This window comes from Fringilla coelebs, assembly GCF_963513975.1.
Source record: "Fringilla coelebs genome assembly, chromosome: 17".
Classification (NCBI taxonomy): domain Eukaryota; kingdom Metazoa; phylum Chordata; class Aves; order Passeriformes; family Fringillidae; genus Fringilla; species Fringilla coelebs.
The window spans coordinates 12,120,640-12,141,742 of NC_140043.1; the positions used below are offsets into that span (position 1 = coordinate 12,120,640).

At 51.5% G+C, this 21,103-nt stretch overlaps 1 protein-coding gene across 1 annotated transcript; it reads left to right on the top strand.

The window, feature by feature from the left end:
• Window positions 1-2: 2 nt before the first annotated feature.
• BRAP (BRCA1 associated protein) lies at window positions 3-12,243 on the top strand. Its single transcript, XM_084217022.1, has 12 exons — window positions 3-143; window positions 292-438; window positions 915-1,116; window positions 1,816-2,005; window positions 3,396-3,509; window positions 3,922-4,070; window positions 5,893-5,968; window positions 6,472-6,610; window positions 6,988-7,097; window positions 8,650-8,739; window positions 10,500-10,603; window positions 11,630-12,243. The coding sequence occupies exons 1-12, from the start codon at window positions 62-64 to the stop codon at window positions 11,988-11,990; spliced, it is 1,764 nt and encodes a 587-aa protein (XP_084073148.1). The 5' UTR covers window positions 3-61; the 3' UTR covers window positions 11,991-12,243.
• Window positions 12,244-21,103: the final 8,860 nt, after the last annotated feature.

Sequence of the window (21,103 nt, forward strand, 5' to 3'; positions counted from 1 at the left end):
AAAGGTGCGGGAGGCGGAAGCGGTGCCGGTCCCGGTCCCGGTCGGCGGCCCCGCGGAGCCCATGAGCGTTTCCCTGGTCGTGATCCGGCTGGAGCTGGCCGGGACCTCCCCGCTGCCCGCGGGCTTCGCCTACAGCGCGGCCGGTGGGTTCCCCCCGCCGGGGGCACGGGCGGGGCAGCGCGGCCGGGCCCGCTCCGCACCGCGCAGCTGCCGGCGGGGGCCGTCCCGGGGCTGCCGGTCCCGCGGCTCCGCGCACGGCGCCCCGTCCCAACGCCTGCTTTGTCCCCGCAGCTCCGGGCATGGCAACGGAGAGCACCGGCGCCGTGCCCGCCTGCCTGGAGGGGAAGGGCCCCGGGGAGCGGGCGGCCATCCTGCACCAGCACCTGGGCCGCAGGGAGATGACCGACGTGATCATCGAGACCATCCAGCCGCGGGCAGGTACCGGCCGCGGGCACCGGCGGCGGTTTGGGCTCTCCGCCGGCGGCCCCGCGGTGGGGAGAGCGTCCCGGTGCTGTCACCGGCCAGGCAGGAGCGGGGGATCCCGGGCGGTGCGGGGTTTGCGGGGCCGGGGTGGCGCTGCGGTTTGGGGAACGAGCAGGGAAGTTCAGGAATGCGGGGGCAGAGCTGGAGATTCCCGGGGGGCGCTGCCCGCTGACCTCATCCCAATCCGCGGCTTCCTCCCGAGGGCAGCCCCGAGCTCTGGGACCAGGGGACCGCTGGGGCTGTGCCAGGGGTTAGGGGGGAGATCAGGGAAAGGTTCTGGGCACGGCCCCGAGGCTGCCACAGCTCCAGGAGAGTTTGGACGAAGCTCCCAAGCTGGGATTGTTGGGGTGTCTGTGCAGGGCCAGGGGCTGCCCTGGGTGATCCTGGTGGTCCCTTCCCCTCAGTAAAGGGGAAACTTTCCTTTGTGAAAGATGAAACACAAGCTGCCATGGAGGGAAGAAAATCCTCGGAGGCTGCATCAGCTGAGGACAAAACCAAACAGGAGGATCAAAGCAAGGAGTGTGAGGCTGCTCCAGACTCTCCTTCCAAGCAGCTTCCAGACCAGATTTCCTTCTTCAGTGGGAACCCCTCAGTCGAAATCGTTCATGGAATTATGCACCTGTACAAAACAAAGTAAGAATTCGTGATTCATGGCAGCTCAGGTGGGAATAGGAGGGTGAGTTGGCCACCCTGGGGCTGTGGCTCCCGAGGGACAAACAGGAAGGGTGACTGGCTCCTGGGAATGCAGAGAGTGACTGGTGTTAATGGTGGAGCTTGGGGCTGTGGGTGGCACCTGTGACACCTGTGTGTGACACTGGGGCTGTTGAGGGCTTGTGAGAGAGTGCAAGATAATCACAGATTCAAAAAAAAGACATTTGTAAGCAGCTTGCCTTGGGATCCCACAATTAAATAGTGATCTCAGGAGTCTTGGTGACAGGCCTGGGAGCTCTGTGAGGCAGGGGAAATGTTTATTTATGGAGGTCTCATCCTATGTTCCAGAGGTTTCAATTCCACACCACTCCCCTATAATTGTGTGAGAACTCCCATTTCAGGTCTCCCTGAAAGAAAGGAGACCAGGAACCACCAAATGGGCATTGGCAATAGTAACAAACATTGCTCAGTTGTTCTAGGAATAGTGCTGAACATCTGGGGCTTGCCAACTTGAGCTGTTTTTATAGAAAAACAGATATCAAACTATTCCTGGAGCTCTCAGGTTCATCCTGAGCTTAAGGATGCCTGTTTGTGGCCACTCCTGATGACAAAAGAGGGTGAAAGTCTGACAGCAGAGTTGCTGTGGCTGTGTGTCCAGCTGTGTCCCTGCTGTGTCCCCAGCAAGATGACGTCCCTGAAGGAGGACGTGCGGCGCAGTGCCATGCTCTGCATCCTCACCGTCCCCGCCACCATGACCAGCCACGACCTCATGAAGTTTGTGGCCTCCTTCTACGAGGTGATTGAGCACATGAAGATCATCAGAGACTCCACCCCAAACCAGTACATGGTGCTCATCAAGTTCAGCTCCCAGGTAAGATGCTTCCAGCGTTGCTTGGCTGCAGGAATGTCACACCAGGTCACTGATCTGGAGGCTTGGGTGGCTTCACTGGGCAGCCCTGAGCCAGGGTTGTACTTACCCGTGGAGAAACAGCCCTGTCCTCCTTCCCAGAGAATTCCTGGGGCTGCTGAGGTTAGTCCCACACCTGGGAGCAGTGGATGCCATGTTCTGGCTGTCCTGTTCTTTTGGCAGGAGGTTTTTCAAAAATTAATCCATTTACAGAGTTCTCTGCTATCTCTCAGCTTGTTCAGAGTCTTGTGCTGTGCTGAACAGAAAAGAGCCAGCCAGGGGAGCTCCCTGTGCTTTAAGAAAGACTTTTCCTGCTTTTCTGAGGAGCTGGGTGATTTCCACTGCCAGTGTGGAAAGGACAGAACCCCCCAGTCTGAGAGTCTGGGGGTGAATTGGTACCCAGATAACACAGTTTGCTCCTTCAGGCCCCTTGGACTGGGCACCTTTAAATTCCCTCCCTAATTCTTGTGTGGACCCTTCCACTTGGACATTCTCTCCTCCCAGCTGCACATGATTTATTTTGGGGTTCAGGGAGAGGTTTCCCCCAGGTGAATTCTACCTGAGAGATTCCCCCAAGCCCTTTGTGCAGATGGAGGATTTGTGTGAGTTTTGTGCTAATTGCAGTAGTTACAAAGATGGTTTTATATCTCCTGTTGCATTAAATTACTCAGGCAGATTTTTAGTGCTGAACAGTCTTGCAGCAAATCCCTAAACTTTTGCTCAGTTCACCCTGAAATTCCTGTTTCTCAGGCAATTCCCTGAAGCTCTGTTGACCCCTAATGGTTGTGCCTGCAGGTAGCAACACAAATCTCCAGGTTCTTTATGCTCCTCCCTGGAATCAGCAGGAGAGTGAGAATGTGGCATTCAGCTGATTGGTGGTTGTGGAGAAAGGGTCTGGGGAGCTCCTGAGGGAAAAGAAATGATGGATTTGGCAGGGTTTGGGTCAGTTCTGCCTCTTTTGCCCTGGAAGGTGCCTGGGCTGTGAGTGGTGAATGGATTCTCTCCCACAGTTAAGCTGTTGCTCCTGTCCCTGACAGCAGCCTCTTACATTTTTGCAGAGACCAAATTTGCTTTGCAAATGCACTGAAATTGCCAGCAAAGGGTAAAGCAGGTGCTGAAGGGGAATCCCCAGTTCCTGCTGAATGCTGCAATGGCAGCCTGGTGTCACTGCCCTGAACTTCACTTGTGTCTTCCAGAGCTGATGCCAAACCCAGCACCAAATTGCAGTGCCTGGAGCTGGCTGGATCCCCTCCTCTGGTGTTCCAGGGAAGAAGGGAGGATATGGGAGGTTTCTCCTCTTCTCCCTTGGGTGGATTTTCCTGTTTGTAACCAATCTCCCCTGCTCTGTGCCCAGGCTGATGCAGACAGTTTCTACATGGCCTGCAATGGCCGGCAGTTCAACTCCATCGAGGAGGATGTTTGCCAGCTCGTCTATGTGGAAAGGGCTGAAGTCTTCAAGTCAGAAGATGTAAGTTTGGTTTGTTTTTTTCCCCTGCATTTCAGAAGGATTTAACAGGATTTTTTTAAGAATAAGCAGCAAAAATGTCTGAATACATCATCCCCACCTCCATTTCCCATTCCAGGGGTCCTTGGAAGAGTTTGTGTGGTGACTCCGTGGACTTTGTGCCTCAGCTGTGACCTAAACCTGCCTTGGGTTGTAATTTAGGGGATCCACAGAGCACAGTGGGGGCTGGTTGCAGGTACAGCCCTGGCTGTAGCCCTTTGAATGCTGGGGATCACTTTCTTATCTTTGCAATTGTGGCCTCACAGCATTCCTGTGTCACGGTTTTGACCCCTGGTGCCAGCAGTGATGGGAAGCTGGAGTTGATTGCTGGTGCTGGGAAGGTGCTGAGCAGTTTCTCTGTGCTTGGTGCTTGCAGGGGGCCAGCCTGCCTGTGATGGACCTGACAGAGCTGCCCAAGTGCACCGTGTGCCTGGAGAGGATGGATGAGTCTGTGAACGGGATCCTCACCACTCTGTGCAACCACAGCTTCCACAGCCAGTGCCTGCAGCGCTGGGAGGACACCACGTGAGAGCCTGGGCTTTATTTCCACCTCTGAGGCCCTGCTTGGAGTGCTGGGGGTTGTGCTGACAAAGCTTTGCTGGTCACTGTGGGGGCAGGAATTACTGCAAGTCCTAATGCTCAGTTTTTCCCATTAAGAGGCTCCCAGAGAAAAATCTCCCTGCCAAAAGTAATTGAACAATGAATCCCAGGGGGAATTGTAGAGGAGTGCTGATTATCTCAAAATACTCCAGGAGAAAAGTGCTGGGCTAAAGAGGCCTGGCTGCACACACAGCCCTGCTTCACTCAGCCTTGGCAGCTCAGCCAGGCCCTTCCTTGGCATTGCAGATGGATCTGCTCCTGCCTGGAGCTCAGGGGCCTTGTGGGGAGCCCTGCAGCCTTCTCTCCTACCTGGATGTTGGGAGGGGAGGAAGAGGAGGTGAGGAAGAGCAGGTGTGCAGGGGCACACTGGGAAAGGGAAGGCAGGGGAAGAAGGGATGATAAGATGGCTCAGTAGATCAGGCAGGGGAGGCTCCTGTTGTTCCAGGTGAGTGATGGGATGTCGTGTCCCTGGCACAGGGAGACCCTCCATGGCACTGGGCAGGCAGGGGGTTAGACTGGTGTCTATCCTTAAAGCAGCTGTCCTTGCTGCCACTGACCCTTTCCTCTTGGTGCTCCCAGCTTCCCAAATCCCTGTGGAGTGGGATTTTGGTGTGCCTGGAGCCCCCAAGTGCTGGTGTCAGCTGGGTGTGTTTGCCATTCCTCTGGACACTTTGCTGGTTTGCTGCACCTCAGGCAGGCACAGACACTGCAGCAGGAGGCTGCAGATCCTCCCTGGGGCTGCTCCATCTCTGCTTTCCCAATTCCTGGATTCTCTGATGGAATGTGAGGGAGACTGTAGTTCTCTATGATCTGTCACTCCTAAGGCAGAGTAACAACTCAGTGAGATCAATCAGATTTGGAGCTGGGCAGGCTGAAGGGCTGCTTTGCTCCATAAATCCAAGCCATGGGAAATTTGGGGCAGTGGAGCATAGCCATTGCAGGAGCAAGATCCCAAATAGCCCTTAAATACGGAATGTACAATTTAAGCAGAGCTTATGCTCCCAGTCTAAAGAAATGACAAAGGCAAACCTCTGTTCTCCTTTCTCAGTCACCACAGAGGCTGCAGGGGACTGAATTTGAAGGGGAACTGACTGCAGCCTAGTTGTCTCTTCCCTGGAAGATTTCTTGGGCTTACCCATAAGCTAATGAAAAATACATAAACAGTCCTGGCAGGCTCAGTTATCCCATTCCTGAGCTGAGCTGCTGGTGTTCCAGGGCTGGGCACAGCTTCCTTATGGTCTGGGGTGTTCTGTCTTTGTGGCAGCACCAAGGGAGTTCCAAGAGAGGTGAAAGATCTGGATCTTCCTGCTACTGATGCTTTTAGGGTACAGTTATGGGATGTTCTTCCTGGGAAAGCTGAGATTGAATCCTTGGGGTTGGGGTGGGACTGAAGCATTTCCTCAGGGTTGTTTTAAGGACTGAGGGGTGTTTGCTGAGTGTCACTTGGCTGTCCCCAGCAGTGTGTACTTCCAGTGCCCTTCCTCAGTGTGTAGCTTCTGTGTAAACCCCTTGGACTGCACCAAAACCAAATCCAGCTGAAATGGCTTTGGGAGAACTGTTCTTTGTTCTTTGTCACCAGCTTAAAACCAGTAACTTTGTGTGGAATTAATTCAGGTGGGGTGAATGTGAGCTCATGGGTGATACAGCTGCACAAGGCATTTCCCTGGAGCTCTCTGGCTCTCTTTTCAACGACTGGAATGTGAAGATGTTGCTCCCTGTGTCTTATGACATTCTTGTTGCCCTCCAGGTGCCCTGTGTGCAGGTACTGCCAGACTCCAGAGCCCGTGGAAGAGAACAAGTGTTTTGAGTGTGGAGTTCAAGAAGTAAGTAGGTGGGTGGAAGGTGAGATCTGGCCTAGATCTGACTGCACAGCTGCTTGGGTTGCTTTGGGGCTTCTTCTCAGGCTGATTTTGGGCTGGTTTTACCAGCCAGGGGGGTATCAGCTTTCCTTTTGAGTTGCATCAGTGCTGGGAAGGGATGTCACCTCACTGGTTTCCTGTTCTGACGGATCTCTGCGGTTCTTAGATCAGCGTGACAGCAGGGAGCTAAACCAGCCTGATGGTGAGGGCAAGGACTGGAAGGGCCACCCAGAGCTTGCTGAGGTCCCTCCTTCCTTAGCCAAGGCCACTCTCCCATCTGGGTGGGATTTTTCCAGCCCCTGCAGGGGTTTAACTGCCTTTGACAGGCTGGGTCCCCTTCTCCTTGGCCTTCAGCTGAGGGGAGGAGTGGGAAAGAAAACACTGCCAGGAGTGGGGAGTGGGTCACACTGTCTCGGGGTGCTGCTGCCCCCCAGAGCTGCCCCCCAGAGCTGCCCTGTGTGTTGCAGAACCTGTGGATCTGTCTGATCTGCGGGCACATCGGCTGCGGGCGCTACGTGAGCCGCCACGCCTACAAGCACTTTGAGGAGACGCAGCACACGTACGCCATGCAGCTCACCAACCACCGCGTCTGGGACTACGCCGGCGGTGAGCCCGGGCACCCCAGGGACTGGGCAGGGGCACGGCTTGCTGGGCATGGAGGAGGTTGTGTCTGGGCTAATCCCTGACTTTGGGGTCCAGCCATCTCTGCTCTAGCAGCAGCTTCTTGGGGCTGGAGGAGGGAGGAGGTGATTCTGTCACAAAGTCCAGCGTCCCTGGAATGTTTGTTACTCCTTTTCTATCGTACCCCATAAGGTATTTTTTCCAAATACCCCATAAGGTGGCTGGGAGGAATCTGCTAAAGAACAAATGCACGTGGTGTTGGCTTTGTGCCTCGCTGAGGGGCAGGGTCTGGGTGGTTTAATTGTGCTCCATGATTGGGGTTCCTCGATCTGAGTGCCCGTGGTTGGATTTTCTCTCCCCAGACAATTATGTCCATCGGCTAGTGGCAAGCAAAACTGATGGCAAGCTAGTTCAGTACGAGTGTGAGGGGGATATGTGCCAGGAGGAGAAAATTGATGCCTTACAATTAGAGGTAAATATTTTCACTTGTTGGACTCTGCATTGTGGAAGTGTTTCCAACCCTGCCACAACCACGGTTCAATCCCATCAGCTGAGGCAGCAGATCTGCTCCCAGCCTGGAATTGTCTCCAGGCAGGAGCAGGATGGGTTTACAGCCTATTTTTTTTTTTTTGCTTTTTTTTTTTTTTTAAGCCTCTCCCTGGCTCTGCAGAGCCGATGCAGCGCAGTGTGAGCTGGCTGCAGTGTCGTCCTGTGGTCACCGGTGATTGAAGCAGAGCTGCTTGTGCTGCTGCAAACAGGCAGCACTGGAGGGAGATGTGGGTCTGAGTCACTCCCCAGACCCTTCCTAGTGGATCTGTGGCTTGGGTTCAGAGCCATGATCTGTGTGACACTGTCAGTTTGGGTATTTTAGCTCCCAGACTGAACGAGGATGCAGGAATCCACAGCTGTGCGCTCACCTTGGCGAGCACAGAGAGCTGAGAGTCTGATGCCAGCCCTGTTCTGTTCCCTTCCCTTGAACAGATAATGATTTATTTATTTTTTGTACCTGTTGCCCAGCTTCTCCTAACTAAAGGAGAGGAGCTTGAAATGCCTGCTTCACTGAGCAGCCACTGCAGCACGATTTCAGCCGCATTAGACACGAGGGTTTGTGAGGAGGAACAGCCCACAGAGACCAGACTGGAGCAGCTCGTTGCTCACATAAATATTTGGTTGCTTTTCAGTGAATTTTCTGAATAACACTTAGATGCTAAACCAGCTAATTTTAACCCTTTTTTTCCTGTGAGGTGGTTGCTTAAAGCATGTAAGATCTCTCTGTCTAATGAGATTGAAATATTTCAAGAGAGAATGAATTTGGCAGTGTTTTGGCACTCAGAAATTACTGAGAGTGATCAAGGCTCTGTGCATGTTTAATTCTCTAGTGAATGCCTAATTTGATGCTTATTAGCCTGATGAAAAGGAGTAATCACCTTTTTCAACACTCTCATGACTCATTTGCAGAGCCAAAAGGGAAAAGATGGGATGTAGGGCATAAATCCTTGTTCAGATACCAAAAAGACATTGGAATGGGTCATACATGTTGGAGAAGAGTAATTGGGAGTAATTGGTTACAGAGAGCTGAGGGTGCTTTCCCAGAAATGTTCTTATAGGAAAACTGGATATGTGCATTGATCCTACTGCACTGGAGTTTGGGTTGTGGATGGGAACTCTTCCCTTCAGCCTCTGGAATCTCAGACTCTTAGGACAGGGATGGGTGGTGCTTCATTTTCCTGTAGACATTTATTGCTATTCCATGAAAAATCTGTCTCCCTAAACAATTCTTGGTTTGATACTTTCACTTGATCCTTGTTGTGCTGTAAAGGCTTTCCTTAAATTCAAAAAAACCCCAAAATTTCTTGATTGGGAAATCAAACTGGTAAGAGCCATCAGCTGGCTCTGCAGCTGAGCTGTGTGTCCAGAACCTCCTGATTTCATCTGTTAAATTGATGAAATGGATTGTGGATTGGAACCCTTAGGGCTCCTTAAGCAGCAGGGCCACCCTGACTGCTCTGTCTCTGTGGTTGTAGTATTCCTATTTGCTGACGAGCCAGCTGGAATCCCAGCGGATCTATTGGGAAAACAAGATTGTCCGGATCGAGAAGGACACGGCTGAAGAGGTGAGCTCTGTCCTGGGCTCTGGGAAGGGTCCTGGCCCTGTTCAGTGGGACAAGAAGGAGCTGCTGGATCTCTGGCTGAGCCTGGGCGCCGCCTGCCGCAGCCTCGCGCAGCCTGCTCCGCTCCCAGCTGGGAAAATTGGCTCCAAGATGGATCTGTCCCTTATCTGGCTGCTCCCTGGGAGCAATTTGCTGCTCAGTGGTGCAGAAGCAGGTAGATTGCCACAAAGATTGCAGCTTGATTTAAATGTGCTGCTGGGGAAATGCAGCAGTGGTGGAAGGCAGCGTGGTACTGCAGGATCCCGGAGCCATCCGTCTCTCCGACACGGATCTCCAGGGAATGTTGGTGGAGCAGAGACAATATGACTTTAATTTGCTCGGCTGCAGAAGGTGGAACTGTCTCTCTGCTCCAAATGCATATTGATTTGCCCTTTCTTTTTGATCCCTTCTCTCTCCTCCATCACCCTTTGGGAAAAGTTCAGAGTCTCCTCCTATAAAGCATCCTGCAGGCAGGACTGCTTAAAAATGTCACCAGGAAAAATCCAGGGAGGATATTTCTACTGCTTTTTCACTCTACATACATCCTTTCAACCAGGTTTAAAGTGAGTCAGGATTTAGAATTAAGTCCTTAACTTTCTTCAGGACTTCTAATTAACCATTTAAGTGTCTGCAATTGAGTAAAAATAGAAATTGTGACTGTTGAAATTGTGGTCATTCACCTTGTCCTAAAGAACAGTCCCAGGAATCTTATGGAGAGCCTTATAAAAGGAAAATATGTATCAAAAATAATCTTGCAAGTGGCCAGGATACACAATCCTCAAAGCAGCTTCAGAATGAAACCACTCTCATCCCTGCTCCAGACGTGGTTTCACATTTAAAGATCCCAATAATTTTATCCATGGCACTTGCTCCATGTAAGTGTTGTCTGGATTGGTGCCACCATGCAGTGTGTTCCATTATCAGTGCTCAGGCTACTTCCCCAATTTAACCAACAGCAGCACCAACATTCCCTGATTAGGACTGGAAGGCTTCAAACCTGCTCTGCATCCATGAGTGCTGACACTGACATTAGTGCAGGCTGCTCCTCCAGGAAAGCATTTTCCATGCAACTCCTGCCCCACTGCCTGTGAGCGTGCTGGAGGCATCAAGAGAAGGCAAACAAGAATTCCTGACTCTAAATTTCCTGTAAGTCTCCTGCTGGAGGTTTGACACCTGGAGAAGGAGAGCTTGGCTTTCTCCAGGAGCAGCAGCTGGAATGGGGCAGCAGAGGGAAAAGGAAGGTCATGGCCAGGGGATGTTTGTGTTTGGGAGATATTGGTGTCAGTGGGTCAGTGCTGAGTCAGCCCCTGTTAATCTTTACACTCATCCTCGGAGGTTTAGTTTAAAATGAGCAAAAACCCAGCCTTGGGGTGGAAATCTGAGTTTGCTGATGGATCCAGAACCAGAGAGTGGCCAAAGGAATGCTGGATGCAGGCAGGAAGAAGTTAAGGAGCTGCTGCAGCTTTTGGCAGTGCCTGGCACGGATCTGCAGCCGGAGTTGCTGTTCTGTGGGAGCAGCTTCCAGGCAACGTGGCTCCTTGGGAGTCTGGGATCCAAGGGTAACACGGGGGGTCCTCACCAGAACAAAGCCTTGGCTCCAAGCTCTCCTTACCTGGGGAGAGGAATTGGTCAAAGTCTGGAAACAGCTCTGGAAAACCAAGTGTCCTGACGAAAGGGCAGCGGACTTTGAGCTGTTGGAAATGCCCCTGTGTTTGTTTTTACAGATTAACAACATGAAGACCAAATTTAAAGAGACCATTGAGAAGTGTGACAGTCTGGAACAGCGGCTCAATGACTTGCTCAAAGAAAAGCAGTCAGTGGAGAGGAAGTGGGTACCACTGCCAGGTTTAGTTCCATGCAGCCATTAAAACACCGTGCACTGACATCCAAAAAGGAAAAAAAAACCTCCTGCTATTCCTGGGTTTTGAGCTGTTTAAGCTGCAATACTGAGAATATGGCTTGCTTTATAAAAAGCTCTGATTTCTGTAGGTGTTCACAAATGGGAAGTGTCTGAGTGAGCCCAGCTTTGGGGCTTGAGCTCCCTTTCCACGCTCTGCATGTTTAGCATTCAGGGATCCTTCCTCTCCCTGCTCTTAGGGAGATGCCAGCCTGTTCTGCCCTTGGTGGGAGCATCCGAAGGGATGAAAGGCAGCTCAGCAGGGGCATCACCCAGCACAGAGGAAAACACACATCTTGGGAAGTGCCTGGAGGAAAGATGTCAAGCCTGGGAATTGTGGATCCATGCAATCCTTGGGTGGGACTGTTCCTGTTCCTCCCAGCCCAGGGCCTGTCCAGCAGTCCTGGCTGGAGCAGGGAGCACAGGCACTGAGCTCCATGCAGCTCACCTTCCTGAGTGGGAAACAGGCAGAGGAGGGTGCCAGCAAACTGCCAGGGCAAAGGCAGAGTTGGTGGGAGCAGGAAGCCCTGCCTGTGAATCACAAGGCTGATGCCCTTGTGGGAGCATCTTCCTTCCCAGTGAAGTGGTATTTTGAGTGTCTTGGAGTGTGGCAGGAGGCTCCTGACTGCTCTCAGTTCTCTCAGGGTCCCTTGTAATCTCTGTGCCTTTTTTGGCACCCATTCCAAAAGCTGCAGGTGTGTGTCCAAGGTCAGTTCCATCTCCCAGGCACACCCTGCCTGTTGTCCGTGCTGTTGGCTTTTGGCATGAGATGGAATTGCCTGACCTGGGGGGATTTCAGAGACTGCTTGTATTGCCTCCCCTTGCCCATCTTTCCTGGAAAACCAAATTCCAGCTGGAGTTGGTGGGCTGAGGGTCACTTATCCAGTGAGAAGACTGAGGTGATGTTTGGTCTGGGTGGGCAGTGCTACTGTCCTGACTCCTGCTTCTCTCTGCAAGGTGTTCCCAGCTGAACAACAAAGTGGCAAAGCTCTCCAACGAGCTGAAGGAGGAGCAGGAACTGAACAAGTGCTTGCGAGCAAACCAGGCCTTGCTGCAGAACAAACTGAAGGAGGAGGAGAGGGTGCTGAAGGAAACCTGTGAGCAGAAGGACCTGCAGATCTCTGAGATCCAGGAGCAGCTGAGGGATGTCATGTTCTACCTGGAGACACAACAGAAAATCAACCACCTCCCAGCTGAGACCCGCCAGGAGATTCAGGAAGGACAAATCAACATTGCAGTGGCATCTTCTGCCAGCTCCTCCACAGCAGGCACAGGCAAACCTTCCTCCAGGAGAGGCCGTGGCAAGAGAGGGAAATGAGAACAGGAATTCTCTGCTCCCACCCTGGAACTGGCCGTGCCAGCAGCAGGCCAGGCTCACCTCGGGACTCGGGCTGGGAACACCCAGCTCTCTAAAGCTCAGCTAGAAATTGTCTCCAGAGCTGCTCATAAAACTGGCTGCAAGTCAGTGGAGGTGTCTGTGGTATTTAAAAGCATTTCACTGCACTATTTAGCTGTTTTTAGGCAGATCTTGGTGACCATTTTGCCTTCCCTCCTTTTCAGAGCCCCTCCTGTCATGCATTTGACTTTCTTGGAGAGTGTTTTGGGGTGGGGGGGGTGTGGGGTGTGTCCATATCCAACATCCCATTCCCTGTGGGGATGCTGTAGAGTAGGCTCAGCCCGGTGTGTAAGGCTTCTCCAGTTCTTCTCCTGGATTAAAATTATTCTCAATTAAGAAGTTATTTAATAAAAGAGTGTAAATTAGGTTATATACATCTCCTTTTTGTATGTGCAGTCCTGACACTGCAGAACTGCCTGTGCAGGAGTAGAACTGTAGCTTGGAAAGAAAAAGGAGTGAGGTGTGGAAAATAAACCATCTTAGTGGTGTAAGAAACCAGGCAAGTCCTGAAGGCCAATGGTCTGGGAATTTAAAGGCTTTAAGGGACTTTCCTCTGATCTCTCTTAATTTTAAAGGTGGCCTTTGAGAGGCCAGTGCTTGCTGTGCTGCCTGTGGGGCAGAAAGGGTGGAAGTTTTGTGTTCTGGATGCTGTTTAATGTGGTTATTTTATAGGTATTTCTACAAATTAAGTCAAATCATCTGTGAGTTGGGGAACACATTCCCACTGTTTCAGCCCTCCTGGAGGAGGGGGGGGTGTGTGTGTGTCCCCTGCCTGAGCTGCTCTGGCAGTGTTGGTGTGAGCTCCAGAGCTGTTCTCCTCACAGCCAGGTGAGGAGAGGGACAAGCACAGCCTTTTCCAGACTCTTCCCACATTCCCAGGGCTGCCCCTCCACTGGGTCCTCACCAGGAGCTGCAGCTCTGGGTTCAGTTCCTGTGCTCACCAAAACGTGGCACTATCCACAACCTCAGCTGGCAGAGCTCCTGTGTGACTTGCCCCAAAGGGACACAGGTTCTGGAAGGGAATTTTGTGCACAAATCTGCTTTGGTTTGGGTTTTCTGTTGGTTTTCACTTAGAATCTAAGACTCGATGCTCTGGGGTGGGAGGTTTGTCCCTGGAGAAGCGACTGTCCTGGTTGCTGTTGTGCTCAGAATCAGAGCATTTAAAGGCTGATCTTTTGTTAAAAATGGCAGGGGAGTCCCCAGTTGTCTTTCCAGGCCACAGGATGATCCTGATCCTTGTTAGAACAATCATGACCTTAGTTTGGAACACTGAAACAGCTCTGGCTGAGCAGGTCCAGCCTGGAACACAGGCATGAAACAGCCAGTCCTTTATTGCTAGAAGTTGCTCCTTTTTTGGCCCATTGAAAGGGACAAGTCCCAGTCCCTGGAATGACCCTGGGAAGGTGGGTGGGTCTCATCCACTTCCTGCCTGCATGGACAGAGAGAGTTGAACTTCCTCACTGGAATTACAGGGCTGGTAGTGCACTCTGGGCATCCCCTGCTTGGGTTTGGAGATCTGCCCCCACCACCTGGAACTTGGACCTTTTCTGACTTTGGAGCAGGAATGTACACTCACTTTTCCAGTGTGTGGATTGTACTACCAGGCCTCTGCCTTCTGTAAATGACTCTAAGGACCTCGAGATGTACAGCACGGCTTGCTCTCCTAGAGAAACTATTTTATTTAAGATATATTTTTACACCATTAAGATCCTCTGACCTTTTGCTGAAGGCTTGCTTTGTGTAGAACACTAAAGATGCTGTACTGTATCTTGGAATTCATTTTCAAAAAATGTGATGGAAAATTAAACCAGCCTGCAGTTCTTTCTGTGTGTTTGTTCCACTGGAGGGGAGGGAGGAGGTTATTTTGGAAGTCTGATCGTTTTTAACTCAAAGGCAAAGTTGTCCAAATGAGCTCTTGGCCTTCTTTTGGCTGGGGAAGTTGGGCTCAGCTGAGCTGATAGGAGCAGATAAGGCTGGGCAGTTATTTCTGGGCAGCTTGTGCAGAAAAAGCAAGAATTGTAGGCAGCTTTGTGTTAAACCAAATAACTCTCAGTCCTTGAGTCCCTTCCAGCTTCTCCTTAAACCATCCCAGGTGAGCAGAGACCCTGCAGTGTCTGGGTGTTAATTCACTGCTGCAGATCATGGGGCTCCCCCAGGCTCCTTCCCTTGGGAGGCTTCCCACAAGGAAATGGGACTTTTGGTGAAGGGAAATGTCCCAGCTCAGGCTGGTCTGTGACTTTTCCTTACCCCTCATCCAGACCCACAAGTGCCTGGGAAAAGCTTTGGCACTGGGACCTCAGCTTGTGGTCAAGTTTTGACATCAGCAAGTGGAGCAGCAGGTCAGCCCTGGCTGTGACTCACTGTCCCCACAGCAGGAGGCTGCAGCAGCGTGAAACTCGCCAGCACTGGACAGCTGAGATTGGCCGAGCTCCTGCTGCGGTTACAACCCTTGAAATAGACATTTTAATTTGGAAATCCTGAAAGGAACACACCTTTCCCCAGCTGAACGGCACAGGGGTTTGTGGCTGTGCTGGGTGGTTTCCCAGGGAGCTGTAGGACACAGCCACGTGGGCTCCATGGAATAACAGAGAGATGTTCCTGCAGGAGCAAGAAATGAGGGACCTGCTCTCCCCAAAGCACTGCTGGTGGCCAGCACGTGCTGGAACTTCCCTGGATCCTGCTGTTCCCTCTGGAAAAGGTCCCTGCTTCACCTCCTGGCAGGGAGGGAGTGGGACACCAAAGTGATTCTGTGAGCAGGGGCAGGACGGTGAGCTGGAGCCTGTGCTGTCACTGCTGTGGGGACAGCACCCAGCTGCCAGGAGAGGAGGTGGGCAGGGCTGCAGCAGAGGCTGTGCCATTGCAGGGCCAGGGAGAAGCCCAGCTGGAGCGGGGTCCCAGCCAGCAGAGCTTGGCAGAGGCTGAGGATGCTGAGATGATTCACTCCAGCAGCTGCTCCCGAGTGAGCGCAGGGAGAGGCGGCTCCCCGGGCGGAGGGGGAAGGCAGGGGCAGAGGGCTCTGCTCCCCTGCTTGGGAGGGAAGTTTTGGGCAGCTGGGGCTGAGCTGGGGCCCAGGGCTGCACTGCCACTGCTCCATGACAGGAATCTTCCCCCTGAGCCATGGCAAAGCTGGGTTGGCAGTTTGGGGTGACACACCTGACATTGCTGTTTCTGGTTCTAGGGTTTCATTCATTTTTTTGTCCCTTGGGAAGAACCTGTCCCTTAATACCAATTAATCCCCTCCATGTCACCATCCTGCAGAGGAGCCAAAGTCCTGGGTGAGGTGACATCTCTGGCTTGTGCCCAAGGAAAACCTTGCATGGTGCTGTGAGCAGAGTGGACACGGAGTGCCCTCGAGGCAAAGATCCACAGGTGTCCATCTGTCCGAGCTGGAGCCCCCCACGGCCATGCCCTCCAAGGGCTACTCTGCTCTCCCACACCCTTTACCTTTCCCCTGAAGCCCAATTCCCTAAGGATCATTGGAAAATTCCTGCCTTGATCTGCACCAACTAACTTGTCTGTTTTCTCTTGAGCTCTGAGAAATTCACATCCTTTTCCCCAAAACCTCCTACCCCCATTTTTTTTTACATAAATGGGAATTTTGATCTAATAGTTGTTTTAAAGGTAAACTCATCCAGCTGTTCCAAAGGAGATCCCACACCAGGACAGCCAGTGGTGTTTGGGATGTGTTGCAGCACAGGAGGCATATTTGTGCATTCCTCCCAGCCTGAATTCCTGCACACATTTCCCAAGGCAAGAATTGGTTTTGGGTTCACCCCAGAATCCAAGGAGCAACAGTAAAACAGGGACAGGTTTGCTGGGAGCAGGAAGCAATCAGAGATATTTGCTTTCATTCCAGCAAAAACCCCACACCTACAGCTTCCTGCCCCTGCACCACCCCAGAGCAAACATTATTTATAGCAGCAAGAGCAGTTATAGCTTTGCCCCTTCTTGACCTGGAAGTAATTGGTTAATTGAGTTAGACAACAAACCTCAACACACTCACATGGTTTCCTTCCACCTTCTCCCAGGGAGCTGGAGAGTCAAACTGCCATCCCAAGCTGGTTAAAAACATCAAACACCTCCAGGAGAACAATGTTTACTTCCCCACCAGGAAATTGGGCCCTGTTGAACCTTCTTCAGGGCCAACAGCTCCTCCAAAGCTGCACCTGGGGGGTTGCTGCTGAGCTGGAGCTGGAGCTGAGCTGGAGCTGGGGGAGTTGGGGGCTCTTTGGGGAGGGTTTCCTGAGCTGTGCTGAGGATGGAAAGCTGTGGAAAGCTTTGCTGCTTCTGCTGCTGCTGCTTCTGCTGCTGCTGCTTCTGCTGCTGCTGCTTCTGCTGCTGCTGCTGGGAGCTGAGCTCTGAGCTCACCAGGAAACTGAGATTTTGGTCTTTGCAGGTTCAGTAATGTGCTGATTTGGTGGTTGGGGAGGTTCTCTGGGTTTGTGGGCCCGAGGGCAGTGGGTGAGGATGAGCTGTGTTAAGCACATGCTTTATTCCCAACCTGAGATCCTGGTTGTGCTGATTATTCCTGGAGACAGACTGCAATGAGCCGGTTTCTTTGCCTGTTTTCTGTGTCCCTATGTGGTGGCAATGGCCTTGGAGGACAATGTCAGTGTGGGACATACCCTGGTCTCCTGCATGCAAAGATGATGCTTTTGACAACAATTTACAGGCTTCTGCCTCCCAGTCTCCTCTTCCCTCTTTTACGTGTTATTTGTGATATTTATCAGTCTCCACTGATGTGGGACAGTCTTTGGGGAAGAAGAGTCTATTGCCATGTACAGCAGAGGGGTTTAAGCAGGTGAAGGAAACCCTGTGGGTTTCCTCTTGGGAAAGGCTCCTCTTTGGGGTGCTGGGAGATCCCCCACTTACAGGTGTGCATGAGGGTCCAAAGCAGCTTCATGAGCTGTGTGTCAGAGCTCTGTAAAACTAAACCAAACCCACAATAAATCCTTTCAGCATCTACATCAGGATTCGATCTCCCAGAACAATTCCTCTGCACTACTGGGAATCTTAGCCCAACAGAATTAACTTAGGCTGGAGGAACTCCTGGTGCTGTTGGCTGGAATCCATGGTCTGTGTGGAGTTCAGTTGTGAGAGCTGGAGGAGCTGAGTGGGAGATGTGGCCAAGCGAGATGGGTGAGCTGGAGTGATCCACAGTTATCCACAGGAGACAGGGATGCTGCTGCAGCTGGAGGGAAGCTGGATGGTCTTGTCCAAGCACAGCTGTGCCAAGAGTTTCCCTCTGCAAGTGCAGGGCTTGCACAAGGAGCAAAGAGGACTTTTCCCAAGCAATTCTCCTTGGCAGCTTTCAAACATGCTCTGGTTTCTGGTGAAGAACAAATCCCAGCTGGATTCTGCTTGTTCAGTGAAGGAGCACCTCTTGGTGCTGCCCTGGGATTTGGGAGCTCCTGGCCTCCAACCCTTCCTGAAAAACCCCCTCAGTTTCATCACAAGGAGCCAAACACCTTCTCCTCCTTCCAAAAAATCAATGTGGAGGAACGATCAATGGTGTAAAAGCCGAGGCTTACGTGGGAATGCAGGCAGCACTCTGCAATCACAGCATTTTCCTCTGCAGTGATCGAGTCAAACTGCAGAAGCAGTTAAGAGGATTAGATATTTTTGATCATATTTGCAGCTGTTCTTGCTGTAACTGAGAGGAGAAATCCAAATGTGTTGCCTTGGGAAGTGACTGAGAGCCTGGAAGGGAGTGCTCCCTTAGGACCCTGCAGCCAGGGTGTGCTCAGCCCCTGCTGCTTCCCAGAGCCACGAGGAGCTGTCATTCCTGCAGCTGGAATTGTGGCACTTGGCTCCCTCAGAGATCCAGGCTCCAGTGGAAACCTCCCTGTGAGCCTGGATGCAGGGCTCTGAGCTGCAATGGTGGCTCAAAAACCTCTGAAGGCTGAGGTTTCCCAGGTGCTACAGCTTAAACAAGGAATGCTGTGGAAGCATTGCCAAGTTCAGAGCCAGATGTGAGAGAGGAGATCCCTCCCTGGACATCACCAAGGATTTCCAGCACTGCAGTGCTAAGTAAGGAAAACTAATTCCACTGTACAGTTAAATTTCAGTGTCTAATTTTCACACATTCAGCACTGTTGGAGTCCAAATAAAAATACCTGACTGTTCCCTTCAAACCCATCCCTGCAGAGCTGCTGGGGATGTGCTGCCAGCACTGCAGTAGGAAGCTCCTCTGTTTTTCCCAAGGGACATTTCCAACAGGCCCTTGGCCCCCAGGATGGGCTGAGGGGGAGCATGGGATCCATTCATCCCATTTTCCATTCTTCAATAAAAATGTGGCCAAGGAAGAAGACATTGCTCCTTGAGCCATGTGGTTGCTGGAAGTGCTTGGCCCTGCTCACAGAAGCTGCCTGGGCTTTCCCTTCTCCATGGATGGAGCCTTGGATGATGCTCCTGTCCAGAACAGGCTGGTTCCTCCTGAAGCCAAAATCCCAGATCTGAGCCCCAGGTGAGACATCCCTGAGGAGGGGAAAGTTTCACACCTCACTTCCAATTTGCCTGATGATTTTAGCACAGTGAACAGGGGAAAGAGCACCAGAGGTAACAAATTCAACCCTTTCCAAACACAGTCATGTGATTGTCATCTGCCAAAAACATAAACCACAATCATAATCCTAAATTTGTCCTTTGAGCATACCTCTACCTGCTCTGTAGTAGTTTCCTCCTAATCCCCAGGGATTAATCCTGAAGTGCATTGAAACATCTGAGGTGAAGGGCTACAGTGGAAATTCCTTGCAGGCTGGTAATAATAACTGAAAGCTGCTCTGTGAAGCAAACCTGAGGCTGACTTGGTTTTTAATGGACATCTGTCTGTAGGGGGAAAAAATGCCATGGCAACTGGCTTTCTTGTTGGCACGGCAGCCTCAGCGAAGGGCTGGGGAGAGGATGGGTATGGGAGGGTCTCTGTGGCTGTGCTGGGAAACCTGGAGGTACAGCTCAGCCAGCCTGGGAGGCAAAGGTTGTTTATGCTCTGTGAGCACCAGATCTTGAGGGATTTAACAGCTAAATCTTGGCATAACGATTGCTTTGTGTGCTGCTGCTGCTGCTTAGCAGGAGCCAGGCTGGGTTCCCCCCTCCTTTTCCTAAAAATGTGAAATCTAAAGGCAAAAAGCTCCTGGTTGGAGATTTCCTGGCGCTTTGCTGGCCGGGGTTGGTGTCTCCCAATTTGCAGCTCTGTCTCCAGAATTTCTGCAGAGCCATGTCTTCATCAGATGGATCCTGGAGCTTTGCTGGCTGAGGAAGGAAATGCCCTTGTTGTGTCCAAGGCCTGTGGAAATTGAGAGCAAGGGTCATTCAAGTGTTGGTAATGGCTGCACAAGCTCTGGCACCTCCCTCCAGGGCTCCGTGGACATCAGCATTTCCCTTCATCTCCTCTTGGTTGCAGGAGAAGCAGCTGGATGCATGGCCCAGCAGGGACATCCATCACCCTGGCTGCACTGAGCTGCAGGGCTGAGAATGGGAAGAAATGGCAATAAAATTGCAAGTGCAGATCAAAAACTGCATCTGATGGGAGCTGGTCTCTGCTCAGAGCTGAGCTGGGAATTTGGGAGCTGGAGGCAAGATCAGGGTTTGAGGGGGGAAAGGCAGAGGTGGCAGCAGCTGTCCCACGAGGCTGGTGTGGAATTTGGGGTTTGGTTTTGCTGCGGTACCAGCTCTGCTCTGGCCAGGGGTGTGTCCTCAGGCAGAACCGGGGGCAGCTTTGCTGACAGCTACATCGTATCTCTCTGGGAAGTGCTGCCTGTGTGGCAGCACCTGATTTGTTCTCTTAATTTCCTTCTAAGTGTTTGGAGATCCCCGTGCTTACAGCACTGTCCACAAAGCTTTACCCTCGGAGAGGAGGGGTGAGGATAATGGCACTGAACAACTGAAATCTCCAGAGAAGAGAAAACACGTGTGTGAAAAAGCTCAGTTCTCTGAGCTTCTCCAGCAGCTGATTTTGCTCAAAGCAAACCCCCGTGCCTGTGCTGCTGTCCCTGTGTAGCCAGGCGTGTTTTGTCTTGCTGGATGCTGTTGAGGATCACCCCGGGTAGCTCAGGGAAGGCAGCACAAGACCAACAGCAGGTTAGATCAAGGAAATGTTACATCACAGGCACTTCCTGCTAAGTGCTGCTATTATCAGCCTCATTCATCTCCACATGCAAATACAGCCTGCACACGTAGTCACACATCTGGAGGGAAATAGCAGTCCTGGAAGGAGCAGCTCTAACCTGGATCCCACAGGAGAGGCAAAAGGGAACATGATTCTTCATTAGGAATTGTTTCCTTTCTTTCTTGACTGAATCCTGAATTTTTCTCCAGCTAAACCACCACATCCACTGTTGGCTGTTCTTTGTCACATCATTGACATCCAAAGTGTCAGCTATAAATGGTGGGGAAGAGCAAAAAAAAGGGTGAGAAATTGATAAAACCAAGCCATAAAATTGGGAATGGTGGGCTATTAAGAAAAGCATATTCAGGAAAAAGTAAAGGGAATAATGTGCCCTAACAGCAATGGAACCCCATTACTCTGGGAATTTGGGGAGGTCACTGCAGACACAGGAAGAGCAGTGTCCCTGGAGAAGCTGGCTGCCACTGGAAACCACCCTGCAGCTCTCTGGTGGTCATTGCTGAGCTATTTTAAATGATCACTTCTATATTTACTTTTAACCTGCTTTTTTATAAGGATGCTCAACAAAGAAAAAAGGGAGGGCACAACGAAAGCCAAACAGAGCTTAAGAAAACAAAGAATACATTGAAGGGAAAAACAAGTCAAACTGCAACTGCTCTTGAGTCATTACTGAGGATGTGAACACCAGCCCATTCATACCCTGCTTTCTGAGCATGTAATGTCACCCTAAAATGTACTTTACTCTGCCTCTGAACTTGGTTCTGTGTTTTTTGACATTTTTGACTTTGCCCCACAGCCCCTTCAAAGTGCTGCAGGTCTTTTTGTGGTTCTTAACCTTCAGCCATAGAAATAGTCACTAACTGCTGTGAGCATTCCAGCCTGGAAAAGCATTGAAGTGATGTCATCTAAA

Bases quoted from the DNA above. Each gene is read 5' to 3' on its own strand.
- BRAP (XM_084217022.1), top strand. From the start codon at position 62: ATGAGCGTTTCCCTGGTCGTGATCCGGCTGGAGCTGGCCGGGACCTCC. The intron at 2,006-3,395 runs GTAAGATGCTTC...CTCTGTGCCCAG, and splicing joins TCATCAAGTTCAGCTCCCAG to GCTGATGCAGACAGTTTCTA. The intron at 3,510-3,921 runs GTAAGTTTGGTT...TGGTGCTTGCAG, and splicing joins AAGTCTTCAAGTCAGAAGAT to GGGGCCAGCCTGCCTGTGAT.